Source organism: Centroberyx gerrardi, chromosome 6 (genome assembly GCF_048128805.1).
Source record: "Centroberyx gerrardi isolate f3 chromosome 6, fCenGer3.hap1.cur.20231027, whole genome shotgun sequence".
Lineage (NCBI taxonomy): Eukaryota > Metazoa > Chordata > Actinopteri > Beryciformes > Berycidae > Centroberyx > Centroberyx gerrardi.
In genome coordinates, this window is record NC_136002.1 from 12,384,163 (window position 1) to 12,411,494 (window position 27,332).

The 27,332-nt window shown below is 42.5% G+C and overlaps 3 protein-coding genes across 4 annotated transcripts; 1 reads left to right on the forward strand and 2 right to left on the reverse strand.

Moving 5' to 3' along the window:
- Positions 1-165: 165 nt before the first annotated feature.
- Positions 166-5,326, reverse strand: tubd1 (tubulin, delta 1). The gene is made up of 8 exons (XM_071898313.2): positions 5,028-5,326; positions 4,743-4,890; positions 4,102-4,318; positions 3,298-3,529; positions 2,327-2,491; positions 1,754-1,894; positions 862-1,045; positions 166-417 (listed from the first exon to the last, which is right to left on the reverse strand). Exons 1-8 carry the CDS (start codon positions 5,179-5,181, stop codon positions 312-314), a joined length of 1,347 nt encoding a protein of 448 aa, XP_071754414.1. The 5' UTR covers positions 5,182-5,326; the 3' UTR covers positions 166-311.
- Positions 5,203-16,140, forward strand: rps6kb1b (ribosomal protein S6 kinase b, polypeptide 1b). 2 transcript variants are annotated; one of them, XM_078284045.1, is made up of 15 exons: positions 5,203-5,214; positions 7,664-7,707; positions 7,824-7,944; positions 8,112-8,180; positions 9,627-9,774; positions 11,430-11,487; positions 11,608-11,708; positions 12,431-12,521; positions 12,692-12,782; positions 12,908-13,015; positions 13,123-13,185; positions 13,652-13,729; positions 14,170-14,277; positions 15,173-15,285; positions 15,802-16,140. In XM_078284045.1, exons 2-15 carry the CDS (start codon positions 7,682-7,684, stop codon positions 16,055-16,057), a joined length of 1,431 nt encoding a protein of 476 aa, XP_078140171.1. In that variant the 5' UTR covers positions 5,203-5,214; positions 7,664-7,681; the 3' UTR covers positions 16,058-16,140. The 2 variants fall into 2 exon arrangements, with proteins under 2 accessions (XP_078140171.1, XP_071752066.1); XM_071895965.2 differs by lacking the exon at positions 5,203-5,214 and adding an exon at positions 5,925-6,082.
- Positions 16,141-19,648: 3,508 nt separating this feature from the next.
- slc33a1 (solute carrier family 33 member 1) lies at positions 19,649-26,798 on the reverse strand. Its single transcript, XM_071896990.2, has 9 exons — positions 26,600-26,798; positions 25,048-25,505; positions 24,646-24,805; positions 24,297-24,492; positions 23,828-24,027; positions 23,231-23,415; positions 22,666-22,783; positions 21,660-21,875; positions 19,649-21,487 (listed from the first exon to the last, which is right to left on the reverse strand). The coding sequence occupies exons 2-9, from the start codon at positions 25,461-25,463 to the stop codon at positions 21,320-21,322; spliced, it is 1,659 nt and encodes a 552-aa protein (XP_071753091.2). The 5' UTR covers positions 25,464-25,505; positions 26,600-26,798; the 3' UTR covers positions 19,649-21,319.
- Positions 26,799-27,332: the final 534 nt, after the last annotated feature.

A 27,332-nucleotide genomic window follows, 5' to 3' on the forward strand; every position in this document is an offset into this window, starting at 1 on the left:
GTGATCATTCTCTAGGAAACTGCATCAATTTATAGGACAAGTACTGTTGTGCAGCTTAGGCAAAAAGAACTGGCCTCTGTTCCTGCTGTGCAGAAAGCCACAGCAGTCAGTCACACCTGAAGGAATATGCTTCGCTCCAATGCACAAAAGAATAATGTTACAGCAAACCACAAATAATTTGTTTTATTTACATATACAATAATTTAAAAAAAACACGTAACCTTTCATAATCATCAGCAATGTCCTGCATAGTAGTCTTCTCCTCTTGTCCACTTGAAGTCCAAAGGCACAGTCAGAGGTTTTTTCCATTGCTAGCAGAGTTGACTGTAGCTGGAGATGACTTGCTCTAGAGATGTAAAGCTGTCTAGAAAATCCTCCTCTGAGATCCCAAACTTGATGTACTGATGGATATAGGCCCTGTCACATCAAGCAAAAATAATAAGGAATGGAGAATGAATGAAAGCCATATAAACTGGAAACAAAACAACGGAGTATAGATTTTCAAGTGACTTTTTGCACATGTATTGTAAATAAACCTTTGTACACACTCTTCTATTAAAGTTGAAAAGAAACTAGAAATGTGTGTAGATAACAAAACCACAGTCTCAGCAGGGTAATGCCTTATTTTTCCTTTAAACCTCAGAGACAGGACTTGAATGTCATCCATTAGTGCATCACATAAACTAAAACTACTCCGCTTGCATATTCTGAAGCAGAATCTGCCTTGTACCCAAAGCTCCCCTTCTTTGCACTTTGATTGAAGAGCACTTTGTGTAGATCTCAGACCAGAAACATATGAGTTTGTTCAGTAAAAGATGGTTTGTTTTACAGATCTTCCTCAAAGTAATTGACTTGACTCACCTGGAGGCAAACATATTCCAGGCTTTCCCCACCATGTTGTCCAGGGGTTTGAGCAGAGCCTGGCTGTTGCTGACCAGTGTAGCTGACTTCTCATACTTATTGAAAGGCACTGGGGATTTCCACAAGTTGAAAGCCTCTTCTGATGAGAGCCAGGAGGTGTAGAGGGCTGGGTCCTGAAAGCCGCCTGCGGACAGTACACAATTCACAGCCTTTGGTTCTGCATAATCTGAAAGCGCTAAAGTATTTAGAATGGAATGCAGTAAATCATTTTCTGTGTCATACCCATAGCACCACCATGTGCTCGAATGTGTTAAGTCTTTCAAAAACACTGACAACTCTGTTCCATGAAAAAAAAAAGAGCTTTGAGCAGAGAACTATGCACTTGGAGCCAATGTGTGTAGACAACTGTGTGATTCCTGAATCAGTAGTCAATACTTTTCTTTTAATACTAGCCCCTTAATCTCAGAGTGAGTACTCTCACTAGAAGGAAACTGCTCATTTGTCTTAGCAGGGCAAGGTGCCTTGCCAAAGGGCACTTTGGCAAGAATGGGCATTTCATATGGGGTTCAAACTAGGGTTCGGAGATTTGGGTTCTTGAAGGCCAATACTGATATTTTTAGACTGAAGTCGCTGATAGGTGATGTTTTGTACCGATATGCAGTATGTTCAAATTAGACCGTTTTCCTGCAAGTTTTCAGTGTTTCCCCCAAATTTTACTCTTGTCGCAGTGGAAAAGCCCCTGCACCAGCATTTACACCATGTGACACTAAAACTCTCCATTGAAACCCTGGATAATGAAATCATTTTAGGTGGGCTAGTAGCTCCTTAAGGGTGGCACACCCTATCTATTTTTTTTTTCTTACAACCAGTATAATTCAAACATCTTTCTGACCCGTCTCTGCGCTGTAGACATCCTTCCCTCTCAGTATGAGCAGGTTGGCCAGAGAGCTGTTAAAGCCGGGTCCTCCAAGACTCCTGGTCCTCTCCGTGCCACCAGGATGGACAGAAGGTGGACGCACCTGCCAGTCGATACCTGAAACAGGACAAACAGAAGGACCCTGAAAATGTGGGCAGGAGGAGAACCCCTGACAAGTATCACTGCAACCTGTTTCAGGACTATCTGCACAGAGCAGATCAACCCTTGCTCCTGCTGTTACCAGTACCACACTCATTGTAAAGTCCCACTCCACTTTACAATTGATTTTATCATGTAATTCCTAATTGAGTGCTCCAAATTTCAGCTCAGAGTAACACCTCTGTCCCTGCTTCAATTAACTCCTTCAACTAAGTGCATTATGTTTTCACCTGTTAATTCATTACCCCCAAGGTGAGGATAAATCCACTTCAATTAGTTTTCTTTCAGAGACATATAACAACTTACTGAACATGCTGTTATCTTGTCATAGCGAACTGAATTGAAATTGAACCTCAAAACCCCCCAAAATCAGATTTTGACGTAACTTGCCTTCCTCCATCTTGGTGTTGGAGATGAGCATCTGGCGCAGGTGTTTGAGCAGCGCTGGCCAGCTGAAGGTGCTGTAGGCTATGGAGGAGCTGGCCATCTGAGGGATGGTGCACACACTCAGCAGCTTGTATTCTGGGTGGCACGCCAGGGTGCTCACCAAGTCACCTGGGAGACAGAGAGGACAGATGTTAAAGAATAATGGTAATATAATGGTAAAGAGGTGCTGGTTTGTGTGTATGGCGTAGAATGTAAGTGATGCTAAGAGTGCCACATAACAGTACACAGCAGGGTTGGGGTCAATTCATGAATGAACTCATCAATTCCAATTCAACTGAGGAACTGGAATTAGAATTTGAAAAAACTTACAGGAAACAGAATTGGAATTGAATTGGAATTTCAGGAAGTTTAATTTAATTCAATGAAATTCTGTGAAATTCCATGTTTTTTTTTGTTTTTTTCTTACCACATATCAGAGATTACAAATAGTGCTATATATTCATATATATCATATCATAAAATATCAAAAGGTACTTTTCAGGTGGTGTTTGATGCATAACATTTAATTGTAATACATACATTATGATTGAATGTATTTGATTTGTGTCTTCTATTTGATTCATAATGTTTAGCAAGTCAAGACAACCTCTCTTAGAAGTGGAATTTCATGGAACTTATTGGAATTCAATTCTGTTTCCCGTCATTCCAATTCAATTCTGTTTCCTTAGAGCTGGGTTCCAATTCCAACTCCAGGCACTGAATTGGAATTTACCATGCATTCTCAATTCAATTCAGAAATGTCCCCAACCCTGCTACACAGTTGTGTATCAAAGAGTGAACTGATGAAGTGCATAGTCTTAACATGATTCCACCTGAGACTTCACTGCATGTTACTGTTACTGTTGCTGTGATGGGGAAGAGGATTGTGTGTGTGTGTGTGTGTGTGTGTGTGTGTGTGTGTTTGCCTCTCTCACCCAGAGGGTTCCTGCTGTAGACTCCATGGGAGCCGGCAGTGAGCGCGGGCTGCAGGACGCTGCCCAGCTGGTGGGCGATGACCCCGTTGACGTCGCTGAAGGAGATGTGTTTGATGTTGAGCAGCTGAGCGCAGATCCTGTGCACCGTGTCGTTCTCGTGCACCAGGATGGCGTCCGACAGCTGGTAGAGGTGAGCCAGCGTCAGCACAGAGTTGTAATTCTGGACTATCACCTGACAGGAGAAGCAAAAAAAAAAAAAAAGAAACTGAATCATCTGGTTGTCACAGAGAGATGACAAGTCAGCTGTCACACATTGTTTTGACGCGGGATGTATTGTGTCTTATGGATTATAAAAATGTTGTTTGACTTCATCTTAGATCCCATCATACAAAGAATATGAAAAAACAAACAAATGTAAAGTATACCTACAGCATTCATACCACTAGAGATATCTGTTTTAGATTTTGATAAATCAGAAAATTGGGGAGAATAAACTGTGTAATTTTGGCATCAAGATCAGTTTTATAAATCACAACTTTGGCTTGGATTTGAATAAAATAAAACGTGCAAAAGAGCTGTTAACTGACCACTGACTAACGTTAAAAGAACCAGTGCTGAGTTTGGTAGCCTTCTTGTGTGTTTGGCTGTCATTATTTTAATTACACTCTATAAATCCAAGCATATCATTCTATGTAATAATATAAAACACTAGGTCTATTTACTGTAAGATATCATTCTATGTAATAACATCACACACTACTGTTATTCAGTACAGCAGAATACAGTTGAGACCAGCCTACGCACCTCTCCAGTGCCATAGGGCCAGGTGAGCTGGTTGAGGATGAAGGAGTTGGGGTAGATGTCTCGGAGACACTGGGTGACGTAGGTGCCCACCCCGGACCCCGTGCCCCCCGCCACGCTCATCATGGCCATGATCCCGGCCAGTCTGTCGCAGCGCTCCACCTCTCGCCTCACCAGCTCCTCCACCACCTCTCCATGACGAGGCCCGTGGACACAGTACCTAGAGCCAGGCAAGAAGCAAGAGAGCCATCTGTCAGTATCACACAAGTGACTCATCAGTTGTTTTTCCATTCATTTCTAATGGGAGATTACCGCTGTCCTGCTTATGTTCCTGGTCACACCCATACACATGGTCACCAATATGTCTGTCACTTTGTCATTTCTGTCACTGTTAATCTCCACATGGAAAATGACCTGTTCAGCTGACTGAAATGCATTTAGCAGTGTTTATTCAACTACTATAATGTTACTGTTACTGATCTATTACTGCAACAACAGCAGTCTATTTTTGCTCTGCAGAGTGGAGCTTAACGGAGCCAGCAGTGACTTCCCTTTCTAATGGCTGATGTTTTTTTTAAAGATTTTCTGTGGATGTGAAAGACAAAATGAAGGAATGGCTCTCTCTGTCTATGAAAGTCCCTTACCCATTGGCCCAGTTGTTTCCAGAGCCTTGCTTCTGGCTGAAGTGGGAAGTGTCTCCGTACCCCCACCTGCCAGACTTTGCTGCCTTGCTCATGCTGTGGTTGATCACTTTAGGCTCCATGTCAATGAGCACTGCCCTGGCCACAAGGTCTGGTTAGACAAAACACATGACAGACACACACACCAAACTTATTTCAATCAAGAAAAAAGGATTTTCTTTTGTGTGTGTGTGTGTGTGTGTGTGTGTGGGGGGGGGGGGGGCAGACAGATGGGTGAAGCCTCCTTACCTCCATGTGTTGTTTCATGGAAGAACCGTTCAGTGCTGGATTCACTGTATGCTTTCCTCTGCCCCTCCTCCTGTGCATCGTTGCAGATTATATCGAAGAACTCCTGGCCCACTTGGTTACCGCACTGGCCGAGCTGTACTGTCACGATGGACATTTTGCAGCCAGATGAAGAATAGGAACTTTACTCGTAAGTAGGATGACTAGTTTTCTTATCAGTCTATAAGAGCAGACTGTGTGAACTCCACAGGTAAATTCACGCCTTGAGTCAAGTTTGACATGATTGTGTTTTGAAGCTCTGTGCCTGCTGCTACTCAGCTGCCGCTCCGCCAGTATCAACTTAAAGTAGGATTTCCGGTCAAACTTCCAAAATAAAAGTCTTGGTAGTGAACATGTGTTGCAAAGTTTTTGAGTAATATAAAGTACCAACGTGAAAATTAAGAATATATTTAATGAAGACTCAGTTGGTGTTGCTTTAAATGTCCTTCACATGGATATATATCTTTGTAGGCATATAACGTACACAAATATCCATACAAAATATAGTGGATAGTTCCGGTTCTCATGGCTGTGTCCAGTTTGAAATCATGTCCTGTGTAAAATACCCGAAATAACGGGCACTTATGTGTCGCCTAGCAACCACTTTGTTTGGCTACTGTTCAACAACTTTATTGTTTTGCTGAAAATATAGCATTCAATTATTATAGGTATATTGTAGGTATATAGAAAAATATGATATCTTTTGAACATTTGCGTTCTTTCTTTTTAATACAGTGGCGTATTATCGCTGTATGGCTCTGATGTGTACCACAAACCGGTTCTTCCTGCAACAACAAAATCAGTGAGGTTACCGCCCCTTTTGCTCAGTCGAGCAGTGCGCATGCTCAGTGTAGTAGCCGGTTATGGCGGCGGTGTGTGTTTGTCCATGAGGTGGGGGACGCCAGCTATTCTCACGGTCCGAGAGAGAGCGATCTGAACGAAACGCTGCCATGGCTGGGGTGTTTGACATTGATTTGGATCAGCCGGAGGAAAATGTCTCCGATGATGAGATTGAGGAGGTACTTTAATAAACCGCGTCGGCTGTAATTGCGAGAGTTTTCGCAGCAACTGTTCATCATAGCCATGCTACATGCATAGTAGCTAGCTTGGTAGCCTGCCAGCCAGCATAGGCCTACTCCTCTCGGTTTGCAGCCGATGCGTTCAGGCCTTTTTTGACAGGGTTAGCAGCAGCTAATGCTAGCTCGCCACCGTTAGCTTGACAGCGACCATGACTGAGCTGTCACTTGTTCTGTATTTTTTTTACCAGTAATGTTAGGCTCATTGCTAAAATGCAACGCATGGCTAACGTCAAATGTCAAAACCATTGCTGTGAATTTCGATTTATTATGCAAGTTGTGCAGACAAGCCTTACTTGGCCAGAGCTGCTGCAGTGACAAATGGTCCTTGGTCGCTCGCTGGCGTGCAACAGTTTATTTTGGCAAGTCTGCTGCAGAGTGGAGCCCAATGGACCTGAAGGCTGTGTGACATAGAGCTCAAAATGCACTAGTGTAACACTACTTAAAACTTAGACCGTAACTTACTTTAATACCATAAAGTAACACATTATTTAAGTGATAGTAAATACCGCTTCTTAAAAGAGTTCTCAACTGTACATGTCCTCACTGTTAGCTGTTCTCTAATGAGAAAGAACTACAGTAATCCTGTAATAAATTACCCTACACAAATATCTGTACGACTACAACAAAACCATAAACTGCTATTGTAGAAACGCATAGTATGACAAAGTATGCAGATAGTACAGATACATATACATATAGTACATAGACAGTATATGAGATTATATGAGATTTATAAATATATAGGCCATATATATATAAATAAAATACAAGTATAACAAGGTCAAGGTATAAACACTCTACACAATATAAGTCTCTGTATTAAAGTGATTTTTCATTAGGGATGACAGCTTTCGGTACACATTCTGTTGCAAAATATCTTGCACCGTGTTGAAGTTCATGTGGCAAGGATTGGGCAACTAACTATATTACATCACAGCTCTTGTTTGTCAGTATCACATCACTGTTGTGTGAATGTGAAACTGAGCACCTTTATCAACATAGGCAGTTAATTATCATAGAACAGGCAAGGTTCAATTTAGGCGAATCATGTCTAATAATATATACAGCAGCAATATAATATGTTCTTATAAAACATTGGCACCTAAATGTTTTGTAGCTTTGCCCCTCTGTTTTCACTCAATTCAACTTGATTCCTAATTTCATTGCTAAATTTATGCGGTCGACAGCATGTTTTTTTCCATGGCAGATTTAACTATTGTAATATTAGAAACCAGTTATTTGCACAGTAGTAAAAGCAGAAGTGAAGTGCTAAAACACAGAAAATGTAAAACAATTATGTGCTTATGAGATAAAAAGCCCCTAGGCTTATAGAATAAAAACACCACAAAGCAAAACAAACCCTAATCAAATTCCAACAAACCAATTCAAACTGCTGGCTACAGTGTGGATGTACAGCAGCTGGTGCTGCCAGGTATTTCCTCCACTGCAGTCCCTCCAGTCCTTCAGTAGAACAGAACACAAGATTTGTGATTACAGTGTGTTTTCTTCTTTTTCTGCCAGGCTGAAATCATTGATTTCATGGACCAGTGCAGTGGATTTGAGTTGTAAGTGTTCACAGCGTTTATCTCTTTCCTCTGTGCATGCATGAATTTGCGACTGACTTTGCAAGTATTTCAAAAAAGTCAAGTGTTGACATAATACATTTAATGTGTCTCCGCAGCAACATGGACGACTGTGAGAAGATCGAGATATCAGAGGACAACGTCAACCAGGGGACAGAAAACATCAGACCGGAGTGCTTTGAGCTGCTGCGGGTGCTGGGGAAAGGTGGTTATGGAAAGGTACTTGTCGTACCCAAGAAGCAGCAAGCCTTGAGGAATTACTCTAACACACACACACTAAATGTTTTTGCTTCTGTAATGTCAAATACTGAATTACTTGAGTTGTAGTATTTACTTCTCTTTATTTGACTAAAGCAAATGTGTTAATCCGTTTCTTCTCTGTTTAGGTTTTTCAGGTTCGAAAAGTTGTTGGAGCTGCTTCAGGCAAAATATTTGCCATGAAGGTTTTAAAGAAGGTACTAATTTTTTTTCCCCCTAGTCAGTACCACTATCAATCTTGCTCTAATCTCTTTTCTTCTACATTAGCAACCACAAATTCATATGCAGTGGTGTACAGCTGCATTGAGTTTGTATTATACAAACATAATAGCATGCTTGTTATTACAAATAAACATTATGTTGCTTCTGTCTGCAAATATTGGCTGTCCTTGAAGCCAGTGGTGGGGTAAGATTTCACCGCTAGTTGGTAGATTGCCATCTGTGCTGCTCTGCTGCAGCCTTGGCACTTAAAACACTCCGTCTCAGCCCATTAGATTCTGCTTGATATTCACACTGCTTCTGCTTGATTGGCTAAAATGACCCTAGTGACACATTGCACACCTGCTAAATTTCAGCCAATCACTTGCGATCATTAAACTGCGAAGTGCCAGGCAATTATGTGCAGCTCTGCCTGGATAAAACCCTGTAGATTTAGGATAGAAGCCAGATTATACCACAGAATTAATGGCCTGCTGCATTTTAGTGCAATTATGAGGTGTTATGATAGCGGATGGCAATGTTTGTTTATTTTTTTATTTTTTTATTTAATCCTTTTTTCTAACCCGAACCCTCTTGGCAGGGCACGAGTCGAGAAAAGGAAGCACTAACCCAGTTGGCGAGTGAGATTGGGCAGCACATTCTCAATCCCATGCATGAATTCACACCAACATTTAGTTACGGTGTCATAGAAATGTCAATGCTTCTCTGTCAGTTGTCTGTATTCTAACTGGATTCTACCTTTTAAAATCCAAGGGCTTGTCACTGCCTCAGACTGCCTATCAGAACTCTGCACTGTTGCCATGACGCCAACGCTCAAAGCTGAGGTGACAGAGTTACAGACAGGCAGCTCTTCAGCTGACAGACAGAAGCAGCCAGCCAACATAAACACTATCCGCAGCAGCCCGACAAACAAAACCTCATCCAAAAAAGTTGTTTGTGTATGGAAATGGAAAAGAAACCGTCCTCGAAAAGTTTACAAGAAAAAAAGAGTCAGGGTGTTTGTGGAGAGCTGGAAGACCTGTAGGGACTGGCTATGTACAGATAAACTCACTGTGATGTTCAGCCTGCCAGTATAATTGTAATATAATAATAATTTTAAAGCATGGTTTTGATTTCGTGCCAAAAGTTCCATCCCTGCCTCTCAAATATTGCATAGCAAAATATTTTTAGCTCCTATTAGTCATTTAGGACCAATAAGCAACCAGTATTATGGTGAAGCAACAAACTGGTAAAGCAACAATACACCACTTGTTGACTTGAAAACCTTGGTATCGGTTCTGGACACTGTGTCTCTTGAGCCTTTTGCATCTGCATTGTCCAAAAAAAACTACCCAGTGTATCACCACCCTTAGTGGCGTACTATCTGCCTCTTGACTAATGTTGATGATGACTAATGATGTTTTTTTGTTGGGGGGAACCACCAGGCTATGATTGTACGCAACGCTAAGGACACAGCCCACACCAAGGCAGAGCGGAACATACTGGAAGAGGTGAAGCATCCCTTCATCGTGGATCTCATCTACGCCTTCCAGACAGGAGGCAAGCTGTACCTCATCCTGGAGTACCTCAGCGGTCAGTACAGAGCAAAACACACACTTTGTTACAGGAAGACACACATACACAAGTGGGTCTATTTTGGCACTGTGTTCTTGCCTTAACACTAATTGGCTTGATGGAGGCGCTAGAATTAAAGGTCCTAACTCCTCCACCGTTAAGCCCGATTGACACAAAAGTTGCTACACAAATCCAGCTCCTTACAAATGATACTGATTGGCCTAATGGGAGCAAACGCATTAGTGAGATGCGTCATGCCCACAAGTTTAGTCAGACCTCTATCAGCGACATCTGAGCTATGACACACACATGAATCCACTGAGAAAGAGTACAAGCATTGGGTCACATCATTTTAAATGATTAGACCAAACAGTGACTGTTTCATGCATGAGGGACGACATGTTTACTTTTGCCTTATTCACATAAATTTCAGATTATACAGAGGCTCAAAATGTTTTAAGGACATTTATGTACACCCCCCACCCCCACCCCCCCCTTGCTCACTCTCGCTCTCTCTCACACACACACACACACATCCCTCTATATCTTTCTCAGCCTCTCTCTCACACACACACACTATTCACAAAAAGACACCGAGATGGATGGCCAGCCATTCTTTCCGCCTCTCCTCCATCTCCTGAGATCCCGTCCCGCCCTTTAGACATTAATGTTCCTCAATACAGATAGGTTTGTAGGCTCTTGCAGTTTACAGGTCTTACTTGGGAAGGTTCTCAAATGGTTTTTTTTTCCCTTCTTTCCCTTTTTCCTTCAAACAGCATTAAGCTACACTAATGTTTGGCGGGTTCAGTTAATTAGTCATGTGCTGTTTACCAGTGGGAAGATTCAGAAAGGAATTTGTACAGTAAATATTTTGACATTTATTGGGTTGAGTGTTCTGTCAGTGGGCCGGCGGTTGCCTAGAGGTTATAAAAGAAGGCTTGTGACCGGAAAGTTGTCTGTTGAAATTCCCAGAGCGGCTGGGGGAAACTGAATGAGAAACACGCTCACCTCCCTCAACAAACTACCATCGAGGATGTCATGAGCTCCAGTGGAGCAGCTCAGTGTAAAGGACTGTGGCTGTACAGGGCAGCTCCCAGATAATTGATAACCGGTTCAAAAGAGTATGATCTCAATTTGTTTGAACCACGGGATCCTTGCATAGAATTCTGCACACAATTTGCAGCAATGTGATTGCATTACAGTTTAAGTGTGATTCCCCAATTAAAGGTTACAGCTGCACAAGGCAAATTCACACATCGGCGACCCCATATGGCAGCAAGAAAATAGCTTGGACCTAAATTATTTCTTCTTATGGATGGCAGCGTAGACCAACATAACAGAATTTGGTTTGGTACCTCCGTGGCTGGTGTAAATTTCCCAACATGGGTCCAACCCATGATACATAGAGCCCAAAAATGCAGTAATATGATGGTGAATTGATCCCCATAGTGACATTTTCTTTTCGTTTATCTCCTCCACAGGGAGGTCAGAGGTCAGGGTCAGCTATAGAACATCACCTTTGGAGCTGGTAGGGATTCAGTGACTTGCTCAAGGACACTTCAGCAGGGCTCAAACCTGGACACTCCGGTTAATTAAAGAATGGTCTCTCTGTGTATGTGTGCCGTCCATATTAACAGTGTACCATAAAGCGAAACGTGTGTTTACTTGTGCAGGAGGAGAGCTTTTCATGCAGCTGGAGAGGGAGGGCATCTTCATGGAAGACACAGCCTGGTGAGCACGACTACGCACCTGTGACACATTTTGGCTCACAAACATAAGTTGAAGAAACACTCTGGTCTCTGGGCCTGAGATTGACTGTATTTGAGATGTATTCTTTGCTTTTGTCTGTAGTTTTTACCTGGCAGAGATCTCCATGGCTCTGGGCCACCTGCACCAGAAGGGCATCATCTACAGAGACCTGAAGCCTGAGAACATCATGCTCAACAACCAAGGTGTGTGTGTGTGTGTGTGTGTGTGTGTGTGTGTGTGTGTGTGTGTGTGTGTGTGTGTGTGTGGGCATGGGAGAGGATGCATGGGTGTATGTCTGTGTGTACACATGTTCAACAACCACGGTGACCCTCAATTGGCCATGTTTGAAGGGTGTGTGCATGTGTGTTCAGTAGGGATGGGACAATATATCAAAATTCAATACATTGCAATACAAAAATGTGACAATATGTATCATGGGGCAGAAAAATGAATCGCGATATTAGCTCCATTTTATTCTGCTGTAGTAATCACAAATGAGACGGCTTGACCATCACAGTTTCACAAGCTCTCCATTCAAATTATATTATTTGCACTAATGACATTTTTAAATTGTTGTTTACATTCTAGCAAGACAATGCTAGAAAGATTTGTGACTCCAAAATAAGACTTTGTTGTCATTGAACTTTTATTTATTACATCGGATCACGGTTGTATTGAATCGTGAACCCATATGGAATTGTATTGTGAGATAAGAATATCATCCCATCCCTAGTGTTCAGCGACCAATGTGAACTCTGGATCTGGGTCAGTCTGACAGCACAATAACCGTGCACACTGCATGAACTGCAGTTCCCTGTATGTTTGACTTTGTTGTGACCTAATGCAGCTATTCTTGTATTTGTGCCACAAGGTGGTGTGAGAATTCAAAATGACAGTGTCTGACAGTGTATTGTTTTCCTCCCAGGCCACGTAAAGCTGACAGACTTCGGACTGTGTAAAGAGTCCATTCACGACGGCACGGTCACCCACACTTTCTGTGGTACCATAGAGTACATGTAAGTCACGCTCTCTCCCCTTCTCCCTCACTCCTTCACTCACACATTCACACAGTCACACTCAGTCACACTGACTCAAACACTCACTCTCCCTCCAACCTCCGCACCCACTTTCTATCTCCACCGATTTACAGTATATTAGTAAGCAATGTGCACGGATATTGTTGCAGGGCCCCAGAGATCTTGATGAGGAGCGGACACAACAGAGCAGTGGACTGGTGGAGTCTGGGAGCTCTGATGTACGACATGCTCACAGGAGCGGTGAGTTAAAAACATGAAAACGGCTTTCAACTTACTTCTGTCTTGTTATGCTATAATGAATTTGCAATATACATTACCTCAGCTATGAATCACGAGATTGAAATCTTTTTCTTTCCCCACTTCAGCCGCCGTTCACTGGCGAAAACAGAAAAAAGACCATTGACAAGATCTTGAAGTGCAAGCTCAACCTCCCCCCCTACCTCACACAAGAAGCTAGAGATCTCCTGAAGCGGGTAGCTCCTGTTTGTTTTGTAACTCGTATCCCTTCAGGGTGTTATTCCAAATAAGTGTGAAATTGTTATGTAAGTATTCTTCTGACATTTGACTGCTGGGTGTACAGTTGCTGAAGAGAAACGCCTCGTCGCGGCTGGGAGCAGGGGCAGGAGACGCCACAGAGGTGCAGGTGAGAACAGGCAGGAGGAGGAGGAGGACGCAGTTCCAATGCAGTGACGCATCAGATCGGCTCTGTGGGCAAGGAAGAATCACTAAGCACTAGAAAACATATTATATTATATATTTATATCAGACACTCTAGTTCCAATGCCCGAAGCAGAACAATTTGCAAAGAATTGTCTGATATTGTCATTAGGTGCTGCCAGGAAAAAACAATAAAAAATTTAATATTGCGTACTGCAATTTCCAAATCACAAGAGGCTGTTTTGTTGTTCAAAGTAGTTTAAGACAGATTCTTAAGCAAGGGACTCAGGTGTCCTTGACCTGCAACCCCTCCCAAAACACATTCATACACACACTTGCACTCCCATAAATTGGAAAAAGCTGTGTCCACATGAATGCCAGTTCATATAAAAGTTTGCACAGCCCTAGATGTCACAGTTCATGGCACACTGTTTGTACTTGCTGTCCCACAGGCTCATCCCTTCTTTCGACACATCAACTGGGAGGATTTGCTGGCCCGGAAAGTAGAGCCTCCCTTCAAGCCTTTCCTGGTGAGTAGACTGGGGAGCAGACCGGGAGTAACTCTAAATTAGATACTACTATTATAACTTCATCCTGTAGTTTCAGGCGGGAAATCTGAGAATGTTAAATGTCAAAAAAAGTTCTGATATATATAGCTCTGAATTAAATGTTCCAAGAATGACATTGGATCCCTGGACTGTTGAGAAAGAAGCTGTTTTGCTGTGTTGGTCCTACACTCCTACTACATTCACAGTGGGAAGAAGAATGTACTTGACCTACTGTTGGTTCCCTTTGCTTCAAAATGTTATTTTGCAATTTGCACTTTCCATTGCCCTACATAAAATCAATTGAGTGGATTTGAGTAATTCAACCCAGGTCTTCTCCCGTTTCAGCCCCACACCTTGTTAGCTGACACAGCTGCTCATGTTTCTGCACCTCACCTGTGTTTGTCTCCTCTCCATCTTTGCAGCAATCAGCTGAAGACGTGAGTCAGTTTGACTCGAAATTCACAAGTCAGACGCCGGTCGACAGCCCAGATGACTCGACCCTCAGTGAGAGTGCCAATCAAGCCTTCCTGGTAACATCTCTCTCTCTCTTTCGCCTTTTTTCCCCCCTCCACATTTTGTTTTAAGTTTGATAAGTCTCACACACCCTAAAAAAGAGCAATTTTACAGATGATGAGGCTAGAGGAAAGCATTGAGCACTGCATGCTTCTTTCCATGCAAGTAAAATCATTCATTAGTTTATCAACATCTAGGTATTTAGCCAAAATATATTGAATTTTTTTGTCATTTTCTTCTAGTATTCACTATATGACATGATCCACTACCCCAACCATCCACACCAGTTTCCTCACAAGGATTAATAAAGTTTCATGTAATCTAATTCTCACCCTAGTCGCTTAACGTAAAAACAAACAACACAGGTTTGATGTGTAGACATGACCAAAAATGTACGGTAAGCATCTTGTTAGCTGAGCAGTTTTATAAGAATTGTATTTCATCAGCATTAAGCCTAAAGAAGTTGTAGGATCCAAAAATTTTGTATGATATATAATTAGAAGACTATTATCTTCAAGTTATGTTCAAGTTCAAAGACAACTCTGGTGTCACACAAATACTTTGTCAAGTCAAATTTATTTTTTAAGTGCCTTTAACTGAAGAGGCTTATAGTGCATCACAGAGCAGCACATTACACAAATATGAATAACAGCAGAAACAAGTCAGTTTTAAAGACAGGGAACTTCCACAAAAATATCATGCCTGCTTTTTGGGAGCAACAACTGTGTAATTCACACACGTTGTATTCCGTGACTTTATCAGATCTGTAGCCAGTTAGACCTGAAGTGCGCTGCTTCTCCTTACTCAGCGATAGTTTGTTTTCCCCCTCGCCGGCTCCGCCCACAGCCCGCCCCTCATCTGTGACTGTGCTCCAGCTGTAACCTGTATTTCTCCTTTGTGTCTTCCCTGTAGGGTTTCACATATGTCGCTCCGTCAGTCCTGGAAAACATCAAAGAGAAGTTCTCATTTGAGCCAAAAATCCGCTCACCTCGGCGGTTTGTGGGTAGCCCAAGAACACCTCTCAGGTAGGTCAGCCCGCCCCCGACAGGCTCCTAAGAAACAACTCTGTCTGTGGTTAAGAGACGGTGTAATGGTTGAGACTCTCGATGGGAGGGGACGATATGATTATGTCACGATACGTTTTGATTCGCGATACGGGGTTCACGATTCAATACAACCAGGATACCATGATACGCTAATAAATAATGACGACAAAGTCTGACTGTGCAGAATTATGTTTATTTCTGAGCCACAAATCTTTCTAGCAATGGTACTGACTTGCTAGAAAGTAAACAACAATTTAAAAATGTCATTACAAAGTACAAATGATATAGTTTAGATGGAGAGCTTATGAAACTGTGATGGTCAAGCTGTCTCATTTGTGATTACTACAGCAGAATAAAATGGAGCTAATATTGCGATTCATTTTTCTGCCCCACGATACGCATTGTCACATTTTTGCATTGCAATATACTGTATATTGAAATGCCACATTGTTCATTATTGCAAACTTGTAACAACACATGCCTCCCTCCTTGCAGCCCGGTGAAGTTCTCAGGGGGGGAGTGCTGGGCCCGGAGCCCCCTGGTCCCCGGCGGAGGACCCGGTCTCCTCCAGTCTCCTCAGGAGCAGGCCATGGAGCTGTCCACCCCGGAGCACATGGACGTAACGAGCAGCTCCGAGGCCTCGGCCCCGCTGCCCATCCGCCAGCCGGCCGGGGTCAACCTGGGCCAGATGAAGCAGCAGGCCTACCCCGTCATGGCCAAACGGCCCGAACATCTACGTATGAACCTATGACCCGCCGCGCCTCTTTAGGAGAGTTTATTTTGTGACTTTCTTTTTTTTCTTTGTTGATATTTCTCTTTTTATTTTATTTTTTTTTTTTAAAGGGAAAAAAAAAGCAAAAAGATATGGACGCTAGAGACAATGAAACTCTGAAATTGCACATCAACACACAACGTATACCGTCACTACCTGGAGTTTGTGTGGGTCGGGGCCGAGTGCTACTGACCACACCACCATCACCACCACTTCTCCACCTCCACCACCTCAGGTCTCACGACCTTCGTCTTCTGATCCTCGACCCCTAGCTGAACCGGACTAGTAGGACTGGACTTCCTTTGGGAACCACAGCCTTCGTATGACGGCGTCATACCATGAAATCAAAGGCGATAATGTATCCCAGAGTATGCAACCGATTTTCACTAAAATGCAGTCAGTCAGTCTACTGTACCAGACGACATCCAAAGTGCTTTGTGCTGTTTGAATGAACGCCAATGAGGAAATTGCTTCCATTTAACGGTTGGGAGATTTTGACAGTAAAAAAAAAAAAATGCTTCCTGGCTCTGAACGAAATCATATGAATTATTTGAAAGATAAAAAATAAATCAGCATTGGGAGCAGCTGACAAGCAGAGGTTCTGGTATTGAATATAGCTTTATGTCTTACAATGTTTTACAAAATGGATGCATCAACTATGCTATAAATCGATGATGAATCAGTGAGAGCCTAAATAAAAAACAGATGTTGACTTTTTACATTCTCTCAGTATTGGTGTTGTGGATGACTTGTTGAATGGCTTATTTGATGTGGGATCCATCCTTCAATTATCATCTCCTCAGGCATATTACAGGATGGGATGTATCAGTGGATCAATTGACACATCACCAGACATAATTCAGCTCGGTGCGAAGTTGAAGCTAATCGGTGTGACTCACTGTTCCGCGACACTTAACATCAAACCGATCTCAGTTGGTGCTGCTCTGACCCAGGAGGCTGTGGGCCAGATGAGTGAATATGGCATGCCTATCGTCACATTTCGCAGTAGCGGCAGGACGTCGGATCCCGTCTGATCTCTGGAGTAAATTCAAAGTGGAGATTGTGTGTGAAGATTGATCTGGATGCAGTCCTGCCACAAGGGAGTTCTACTGCCAAGAAGTCCCTAGGAACGGCTCCTGTACTGCTCAGAACACTGGTGGCAACACTCACAGCCGCCCTCAGCCTCTCGCATCAACCTTCACTGTTGTTTAGGAGGGGAATTTTAGAATTCCTCAAAGGCAAGGAAAATAAAATAAAAAACATCGAGTGCATCTTGTGTTTTGTGTCCGATGAAAAGCAATCATCCATATTGACATTCCATGTTCAAGAGAAACGACCAAAAAGACCCAACGAGTGTGCATATCTGTTTTATTACATATAAGATTTGTTTCAAATCTCATCAATATTGCATCCTGTGAATGTCAGTATAAAAGTTCCTCATCAGAACATTATACAGCATAGCTGCTAGCATATTTACATTTCTCACTGTACTGTCACCCTGTGCTATGTGTTTCTCTCGAAAAGCAATTTGGGATTTAGACTCGGGCATCAGTAAACAAAAACTGCAGGGGGAAAAATAAATATTGACTAATTCTGAATTAACAACAAAATAAATTTTTTTATTTTTTTTCAATTTTTTGTGCATTTCCAGCCATTGATTTGAGGGGTCATGAGGTAATATTGTGTGATCAAGTTAAAAAAAAAAATGTTTTTATCAATTAGAGCAGAAGTTAACCACCACCTAAAAACCAGTTAAGCTGACCGAATATATGGTAACAAAGTACAGATCTCAAACCCCAATCTAAAATTGTCTTACAAAAAACGATGCATATGTTGCTGAAATGAACAGTCACAAACATCCACCATGATCACATTTGTCAAAGAAAATCAAAACAAGTCAACGTAGTTCGCCTTAATAGCTATCAGGATGTAATATTGTCATATTACAGTAATGTACTGGCACAAATTCAACATGAAAGGCCCACTAAAGATCACATAATAAAGATTTATTTATTATTGATTGGTACAAACTGAAGAGGTTGCTCAATGCCTATGTGAGTCTAATGTACAACAACTGACCTCTGTACTTCAGAGGAATGACTGGCAAAAAATTACAAAGGCTACTGAAATAACCCAGAAATATTGAACCTTAGCTCTGTGGCTCACAGCACAGCCATCAAAACATCCAGAAAGAAACTTAATTTGCAAAAAACAGAAACAAAGGAGTCTAATCCTCTCCTGATCATGTCAATATCAAACCAGAACTCTTTACAGACACAGATCCCTGCGCACATGAACCCTGATTGTGTGCTCGAACATTTCCCTTTAACAGAGCAGCTGGCTTTTATGCTGGTTTCAGAGGAAATACTGTTAGATTCAGTTCTATGTACAATACGCAACACGTGTTTAGGGCCTTCACTCATCAAGTTTCTCACCAAGGCTGCTGGTCTGGGATCTGTTTTGCTTTTATGGGCAAGAAGAAATTAACTTTTGGTTTACAGGCCACTGCGGCTGGTAAATTCCCAAATCAGCCTGCCATATTCACTGGTTTACCAGCCAACAAGACTTTTAGACTATAAGGCCTCCACAAGATGGCTGGTTACAGGCCAAGCAGATAAACTTACCACAGCTCAAACTGACTAGTTCTGGCTGGTGGCTGGTGTTAATTTCCCACCCAGATGGGACCTGGCAAGAGATCCTTGACCAACACTACAACTGTGACAGGCTTAAGCCTGCAACTCCTCAGCTACATTACTATATCTATCCAAATTAGGATCAATCAACCGTTGAATCGCTGCAACAATATATCAACATTTACCAATATTGGCTTTTTTCACGTACAGTATGTCCCAGCAATAATTAGCACAAAAACAATTGTACACAAAATCCTACAATTGCCTTGTCTCCATTAGCTCTGTTCAGCCTGACTGGGGCCAGTCATGGAATGAAATGGGTTTACATCTAGCCAAACAGAATTTGAAAATATAACCTCCTGCACCTTGAATAAGTATTTAGTTCTCACTGAAAGAGCAGCAAAACAAACAGCAGAAAAGTGTCATCTTCTGTGCTGTTCTTCTAATAGCTTATTCTGTCAGATAGATATAAATTTAATATTGTTTTAAAACTGAATTTATGCACCAAACTATTCCCCAAAACACAGTAAATGTTCAATCTAGAATAAATAACAGTGGATCCTTTATATTTGGCCCGGTGGGCTGGCCGAGGTTTGGTCCAGCCAAGTTTGACTGTGCTCTAAATACAGTAGAGGCGCTGGCTTTGAGCCCGACAGGCTGCAGCACAGCTGAAGCCCGGCCAGTGGAGACCAGGCATGTGAGTAACGATGCATTTTGGTCTAGAATTTGGTCTAGCAAGGGGATGAAGTAATATATGTAGTAAAATGGTATCAGCAGATATGTTGGTTTTCCTCTCCCAATTATTGGTACCAATTCATAGAATTCCTATGATGTCACATGCATTTCCTACCAATATGGCGCTTTACAATACACACAGCTCATTGGCTGCGTTTGTCAATTGATTGTAATCACCTGTTAATTTATTACAATCCCTGTTATTTTCCTACCAAGATGACTGTGTGGTGATGTAACAGAATACTATGAATACTGTAAATATACCATACCAAAAGTAATTTATCAACCAGGCTTATTGATGACCAACATATTCCAATGATTAAAAACTGCACTGTCCAATGTCGCTATTTCCAGTGTTGGGGAGCACTGAATTACAATAATAAGATTCCAAATGATTCATAAAGGTTTAAGCGGTGATCATATTTAAGAAAAACTGATGCAAACTTGTTGGATTACCCCAACAAAAAAGGCATTTGCCATTTTAGTCAATTTAACAATCGTTGATAATGGTTACAGATGGTGGGTATAACGCTGTTTAAAATAAAATTCTTCACAAGGAATGTTTGCTCAGCTTCATATTCTATGGATTTTGGGAGGCAAAATAATCCAAAAGTAATAATGTTATGTTGTGTAATCCAACAAACTATGTTACTGATTATGATGTTACACAGGGAGTATTCAACAATTCAACAATTGCATTTTCCAAAGTAATTTTCCCTAACCTGGCTATTTTACTACAAGTGAAGTGTTGGCTTTGAGTGATTGTTGCTGCATGTCTTTTCAAAGTCGAGAGCCTTTGAAGAGCTGAACAAGGCACAAATAACTTCAAGGGGAAATAAAAAATGAAAGCTACAGATCTGAGTTAAATAGCATTGGAAATAATTCTTCACTTTGGTTTTAACCTTCATGGAGTGCCAGATGGGTGGAGTTTAAAAGCATCAGGACAGTTCAGACAAATATACTAAAATGACTAAAGGGCCAGACGAGTGAAATAAATCAATTACTTTAAGTTTAAAAAAATATACCCGTTTTGTCAGCCTAAATCACAAAGTGGGACTGCAACAGAGAAAAGTGTCCCATCAGTGTACCCCATTTACCCTATTTAAACTCTGGTGGTGTGTACGCTGGCGTGAAATGTTCAAATCAAAACTGGAAAATGCATGTTTTATGCATCTTTAAAAAAAAAAAAAAAAAAAGGAAAAAACAAGGCATCACGTTACCTTAAAGGAGGACATTTCCATGTTTTGTCGAAAACATTCTATTTCCTCTCTCGTCCCTTTAGTATCCTTTGGCATAAAACAATCAGTGACCGGCCGGGTAGGAAAACATTAACGTGCAGTACTGATTTCTGGCTACTCAAAAGCACTCTTTGTATATTCTGTACTGTACTCTTTGTACCACCCATCTGGTACTCCACGCAGGTTAAAACAAACACCAAGAACTATTTGAAAACTCAATTTGACCCAGGTCTGGTTTGGTTTGACTATTTCAAGCAGCAGAGAGTGTACGACAAAAAAAGCAGCAATTCCCAAATTTCTATAAAAGTTCTTAGTTAGCCTGAATGGTTCTTTAAGTTTCCAGAGGGACACTGTCACAGTGAGCACGACACAAGTTATGATGGGTTTTTTTTTTTTACGTCCACAGAAGATGAAGAAGATGGGCTATTTCTTCACATATGTTTATGTAGTTCAAGGTGAGAGAAGTGAGAAAGTGTGAGAGTGTTTGCCTTTGTTTAACGGTAGCAACTAGAGTAGGACCAGAGGGAGTGAGCCAGGCAGATATGGATGGAGTTACGTCCAGCATTCAGCCACTTTGGGACAGAAAATGCAGAGGTGCACCAATAAGAGTCATTGGTACTGATGACGGAGCATCGTCATTGGCTGGCTCTGCACCTCCAGGCAGCCGGGCTCTGGTCCTGCAGCTGCCTCATCTTCTTCCCGAGCCACACCCACCAGGCTAAGCCGATCACGACGCACACCACAGACTCCACGTAGTAGCCGTCCAGTGTCGTCACACACACACCACCCTCCTTAACGCACAGCTGGAGGTTGGGAAGGGGAGAGGAGAGGAGAGGAGAGGAGAGCAGAGGAGAGATCAATTAATACTTTCTCTGTGATTATGTACATAAACAGCCATATTCATACACCACTGTACATTCCACCAACACTCACTCGCCCACACTCTCTCTCTCTCTCTCTCTCTCTCTCACTCACCCCTGCCTCCTCTGGGGAGCCACAGCTCTGTCCCACAGCACCCTGGCATTCCTTCGAGGTCAGTGGATCTACCATCCACAGAGCCACAGTGGAGGGCCAGTTTCCCCCCAGGTTGGTGACGGTGTTCAGCAGGGTCATGTAGGTCCCTCCGATCAGCGGGTCGCTAACTTTGGCGTGGAAGGCCATGCAGGCCACGTACATGCTGTACAGCGCCACCTGGGGTGAAAACACAGGAGAGGAATAACAATATGTTATTAAAACTAGAAGGCACTCGGAGAGCGCATACTCCAACTTGCTGTTACACCCAAAGACATCGTTCCAATCACTTCAATTTTAAATTAAATTGATTTCTTGACCCTGCAAACAGGATTTAATCAAGTCCATGTCTGTTAGTTTCACAGTTACAGCTAAAAAATGATTATCGCCTAATGGTGGATCCCAGATCAACACCAAAATGTAATCAATTGTTCCTTGGCCCAAGGCCTGTCTGTCCCCCAGATTTCATGGAAATCCATTTGTATCTTTTTGAGAAATCCTGCCAGACAGACGGACAGCCTGCAGTGGAAACATGACCTCCTTGGCAGAGATACCAAACACATTTGAAATCATTTTTTAAAAACCTTTTTGTGAACGGCTATGCACTATACTATTGTGGAGTGATATCAAACATACAGGGCCATGATCACCGTAACACAGATTAACATAAATAATGGGCAGAAATGCAGGAATAAGATTAGAAATTACACCAATTGTGTTGAAAAAGCCTGAAATTCTGCAGAAAAAAAGGGAATATTGTATCCCTGTTCCTGATATTGTAAATATTATTATGCTGTGTAGCAACACCAGGGGGCAGAGAAGGGAAATGTATGAGACTGAGAGGAGAAAGAGTCTTCCCAACACTTGCTAGACAATAAAGTGAACTCAAAATGGAAAACTAGGACTGGTCTAGAAGAGGAGAGGAGGAGAAAAAAATAGTGTATTAAAGAGAATAAGAGAGACACCAAACCTGATGCAGTGCGTAGCTAAGCAGCACTATAGCGTAGTAGTAAACAGGGAGCCCCCCGTCCTGTTTCACACTGGGGGTCCACCACACCAGCAGAGCATACTCCAGCCCTATCAGTAACCTGCAACCACAGAACAGCACACACACTGTTAGAGCACACACACACGATACAAAACACACACACAGAGACAGACAAACATGCGCACTGCTGTTCTCATATATAAAAATACAAATACACACTAGGATTGGGGACTATTCGCTTTCAGTTCAATCAATTCAAAATGTAAAGAGAAATTGTTATTCATTCTCAATGAGCCAGTTATGACGACTTTCTCAATGCAAATCTATAGGATTATCAGTGAAATGCGACAGCTACTAATCCACGCATTGGCTCTGCATGTTTGAGTGTGTATGTTTGGCGCGTGTGTGTGTGTATCTATATATGTATGTGTGCGTTTGTGTGTGAGATTGTGTCTTACTTTCTCTAAATCCAGGTCCTTCAAATAACTGTGCGTGTATGTATGAGTCTGTGTGCCAGTGTGTGTGTGTGTGTGTGTGTGTTACAAACCTAAAAGGGAAGGCCTTGTAGAAGACATCCAGAGGTCTGGGTCCTGCTGTGTATTTGCTGATGACCAGAGGCAGCAGGATCTGTAGTGGCACCATGGGCACTGCCAACAACGCCAGCTGCTCCTTGGGAACACCGGCCTCCACCAGCTTCAGACCCGTCACTGCATCTGCTGCAGAGAAGCCAATCTGGAACACACACACACACACACACACACACACACACACACACACACACACACACACACACACACACACACACACACACACACACACACACACACACACACACACACACACAACAAACGACATACGGTAAAATGCACACCCAGAAAGGATATTCATGCTACACAGCAAACATGGAAACTGCAAAATATATGTTGATTAATGTTGTGATTTCTGTTGACACAGATGCATGTATGCAGGCTGGTAGGTTTTATCAGCTGTCAATTTCAATTAGAAAAAAAAAAGGTAAAATTATTCATGCAAAGTTTTGCTGGTCCCTGACAATAATAAAGCCATATTAAAACTACTTAGGAAGCAACAACAACAAAAGCATGTTTTAAAGGTACTCTGGGTTCATCAAGTAATGGTGAGGTACCTTAGCAGTGAGAAGCAGGCTGCAGAAGGTGAACACTGCAGGCATCTTGATGATAGAGAACAGCAGTTTGTAGGTTTCCGTGACGCTCTGCGTCTTTTCCTGGACTTTCCTCTTTCCTTGCCCGCGCTCATTCTCCCTTTTAAAGATGGCCACCAGCGTCGTGGAAACCAGGAAAACCACACCCCAAAAGAACAAGAAGTCTGCAGCAAAGGAACACAAAGCATCAGAAATAAAAGTGGTTTTCATTTTTCGGCCGAGCTGCGAAGTCACAGGTTTTGATTTGGTTTGATATACTTTATTCAATCGCTGTTTCATTTTTTAAAATTAATGATCACAAAAATGATCTCTCTCATCAATCTATTAGGTTAGGGATAGGAATAAAGTCTCCATTGAGATTACGGTGAGGGTTAAGTTTGTAGTCAGCTTTTTAGATAGAAATTATTAAAGCAATGAATGAAACACTCCATACCTGGCAAGGTGACGATGCCCGTGTCTTTGGGCTCTGTTCTGAGGTATTTGTTGCAGAAGTCAACGGACTCCAGAGCCAGGAAGAGCACGTTCCCCAGGAAGTAGCCAGCTGTCTGGCCTACAGAGTTACATGTGGAGGCATAGCCCACATTCTCTCTGGACAACATAGTCAGAGCCCAGCCATCCACAGCTATGTCCTTGGAGACAGAGAGGGGCGAGGATGAGAGAGAGACACACACAGAGATAGAAACTGTCTGTCTACCAGACTTTCTGTATCTTCTTGAATGTGTGTGTGTGTGTGTGTGTGTGTGTGTGTGTGTGCATATGTCTTGGTGTGTATGGATGCCTACCTGTGTGGCTGCCAGGAAGGCTAGTGTAAAGAAGACTGCAGTAAGCGTAACCACATCCGGCCCCCGGCCCTCCTCACTCTGCAGCAGTGAATTGACTGATATGGAAAGGTAGAGCATGAAGAGGCCCAGCAGGTACTGGGTGGGCACAAGCCATGACTTCCTACAGAAGGGGAGAGGGGGAGAGAGAGAGGGAGAGAAAGAGAGAGAGAGAAAGAGAGAGGGGGGGGGGGGGAGGGGGGGGATGACAGGAAGAAGGGGCAAATAATAGGGAGAAATTAGAGGAAAAACATGCAGAGTAGAGGAGAATATCTGACAGCAAAGATTAGAATCTCAGTTTTATCATCTATTCAAACTACAAAAAAAAAAAAACAGGACCAACCAACACACAGCTATCCATCTTACCTTCTACCAAACTTGCTGAGGTAGAGCGCGTCCACCAGCGGAGCCCACAGAAGCTTGAGACTGAAGGGCCAGAAGACAAAGCTGAAGAAGGCCTGGTCCTTGTAGCTGACGCTCTTACTCTGCATGATCAGCGGGATGCTGCCAGCCAGTCCCAGAGGAATCCCCTGGAGCACGTAGAGGAAGAGGAGAAGCGACACGTTCCCCAGCTCCCTACGGATACCAGGCCGCACTCTGGGACGCCCGTTGTCCTCGGAGTCCGACCCCCGGAGAAGACCCTCGGCCTCCTCTTCTACTTCTGGGTCAGAGGCGGTCGCCTGCCCCCTGTCCGTGTCCCTCATGTTCTCAGGTTGGAGGTTGGCGCCCACCGGCCTCCTCTGCCGCCCGTTCTTGTGCGTGGTCGAGTCTGGGAGCTCCATGGTGGAGCAGCGGGCATCAAACCAGCCGTGCCCTCAGCGAATCTGGAGGGGACATGGGAAGGAGAGAGAAGGCTTCAAACAGATGCAGAGCAGCGCTCATTAAAGCTAGGCTACACTGGACTAACTGCAAGTTGTAATGAAGCATCAACAGCAAGTATTTGAAGCTACTAATGAAGGTTTGTATTTAACCTTTACAGTGTTTGCTCTGTATTCATTTAGCAGTGGTGCGCCACCACAGCAAAGAAATTACCACCACAGCTAGAGAAAATGTAAAATTAAATTAGCATTCTTAGCCTTAGTATCATCTAAAACTAAGTGTAGTCCATATGTTTCAGAAGTAATGATTTAATTATGATTAAAAAACATTTTTAGCACCACAACCTCAACTTGAAACATAGCTTAAACAGCGAGAGATACGGAACAAAACTAGAATTAGCACCACAGTTGCATAAAATTACAGAGGAATGATTTGAAGATGAGATTTAAAGTTACAGACAGATTTACAGTCTATGACAGCACATAATGAAAATAAAGATACAATATAACAAATTTAACAAAGTATAAAATACAGCATTGAGTATATGGTAACTTCCCTATTCTGTATTTGCATAATAACTGCTGTCATTACTGAACAGCCAACAGGACAAGAGGGAAATCACTCATAGAGCTACTGGCAGTGAAATGTTGATTGGAGCTGATCGGCCAAAGCAGCTAACACACAGGCTAAGTGTTTTCTTAGCCTAGCCCCTAAAATGTTTGTTAAACATGTACAGTCTGGGAGTCCAGCACATACAGGCAGATACCCAGGCAACCACTGTGTAACCTAGGGATGAACAACAATGTCTGTGCCACATAGCACAAGCAAAAGAGACAAATTGACAGCCCACAGTGTAAATGAGTAACGAAGCATCACGAGGTGTCCAAACCGCTTGACCCTGATCCAATCAATCACCGATACAGAGGGCACTGTTAGCTAACAGCTGTCACAATACTAGGTCAAAAGAGAACACAAAACACACACATACAAAACCTAAATGGAAAAAACAATCAAATTCAACAGGTAGGCAAAATATTGAGGGCATGCATGAGATGAAACAAAATGAAATCACTCCAACGTCAGATGAATGCATGCATACCTGGTGATGATGACAGCAAAATGAGCAACATGCCAGATCAAAAAACAGCGGATTAAAACTGCTTAATTAGAGAACCAATCACACCAGAACAGAGTTTATTCTCTGTTCATTCACTCGCGATTGGATGGAATTTTAATAAATGTAAGAAAAACAAGTAAATGACTACCGTTCGTCTGTCGCCTGGTTACATCGGTGGGAAAAAGCAACAACAGAGTAGAGCCCGGAAGTGCAGCGTGTGCAACGTGTAAAGTGTGTCCGGCACCTCCAGATGACGTGTCAAAAGGATGGTACACAAAGTTCCTCTTTCCTCGTAGATAAGGCAAACACAGTTCTTACGAAAAAGAATTAGAATAATCCAGTAATTAATTTTAAAAGGATATTTTTCAAATTACATAGCAAAACTATAAGTTCCTATAGCAATAATATAGTCATATTATAGTGGTACCATAGGAGATAAAATACATTTCATATAATGTTATAAAATCACTGTAATCTCACTCCTGAGTGCCACTGACACACTACAAATCCCTATAGGGATATTATAGTAATCTGAATTGGGAGATCATTAGGTGAAAATAGGGTCTATTCTATTGACAAATGCCAACACACACACAGTTACACACACACACGCACGCACGCACACACACACACACACACATGAATGGCTGGTAGCAATCCTTTGGGGTATGATTAATAGAGGCATAAAGGCTCAGCGTTTGTATCCTTAGAGACG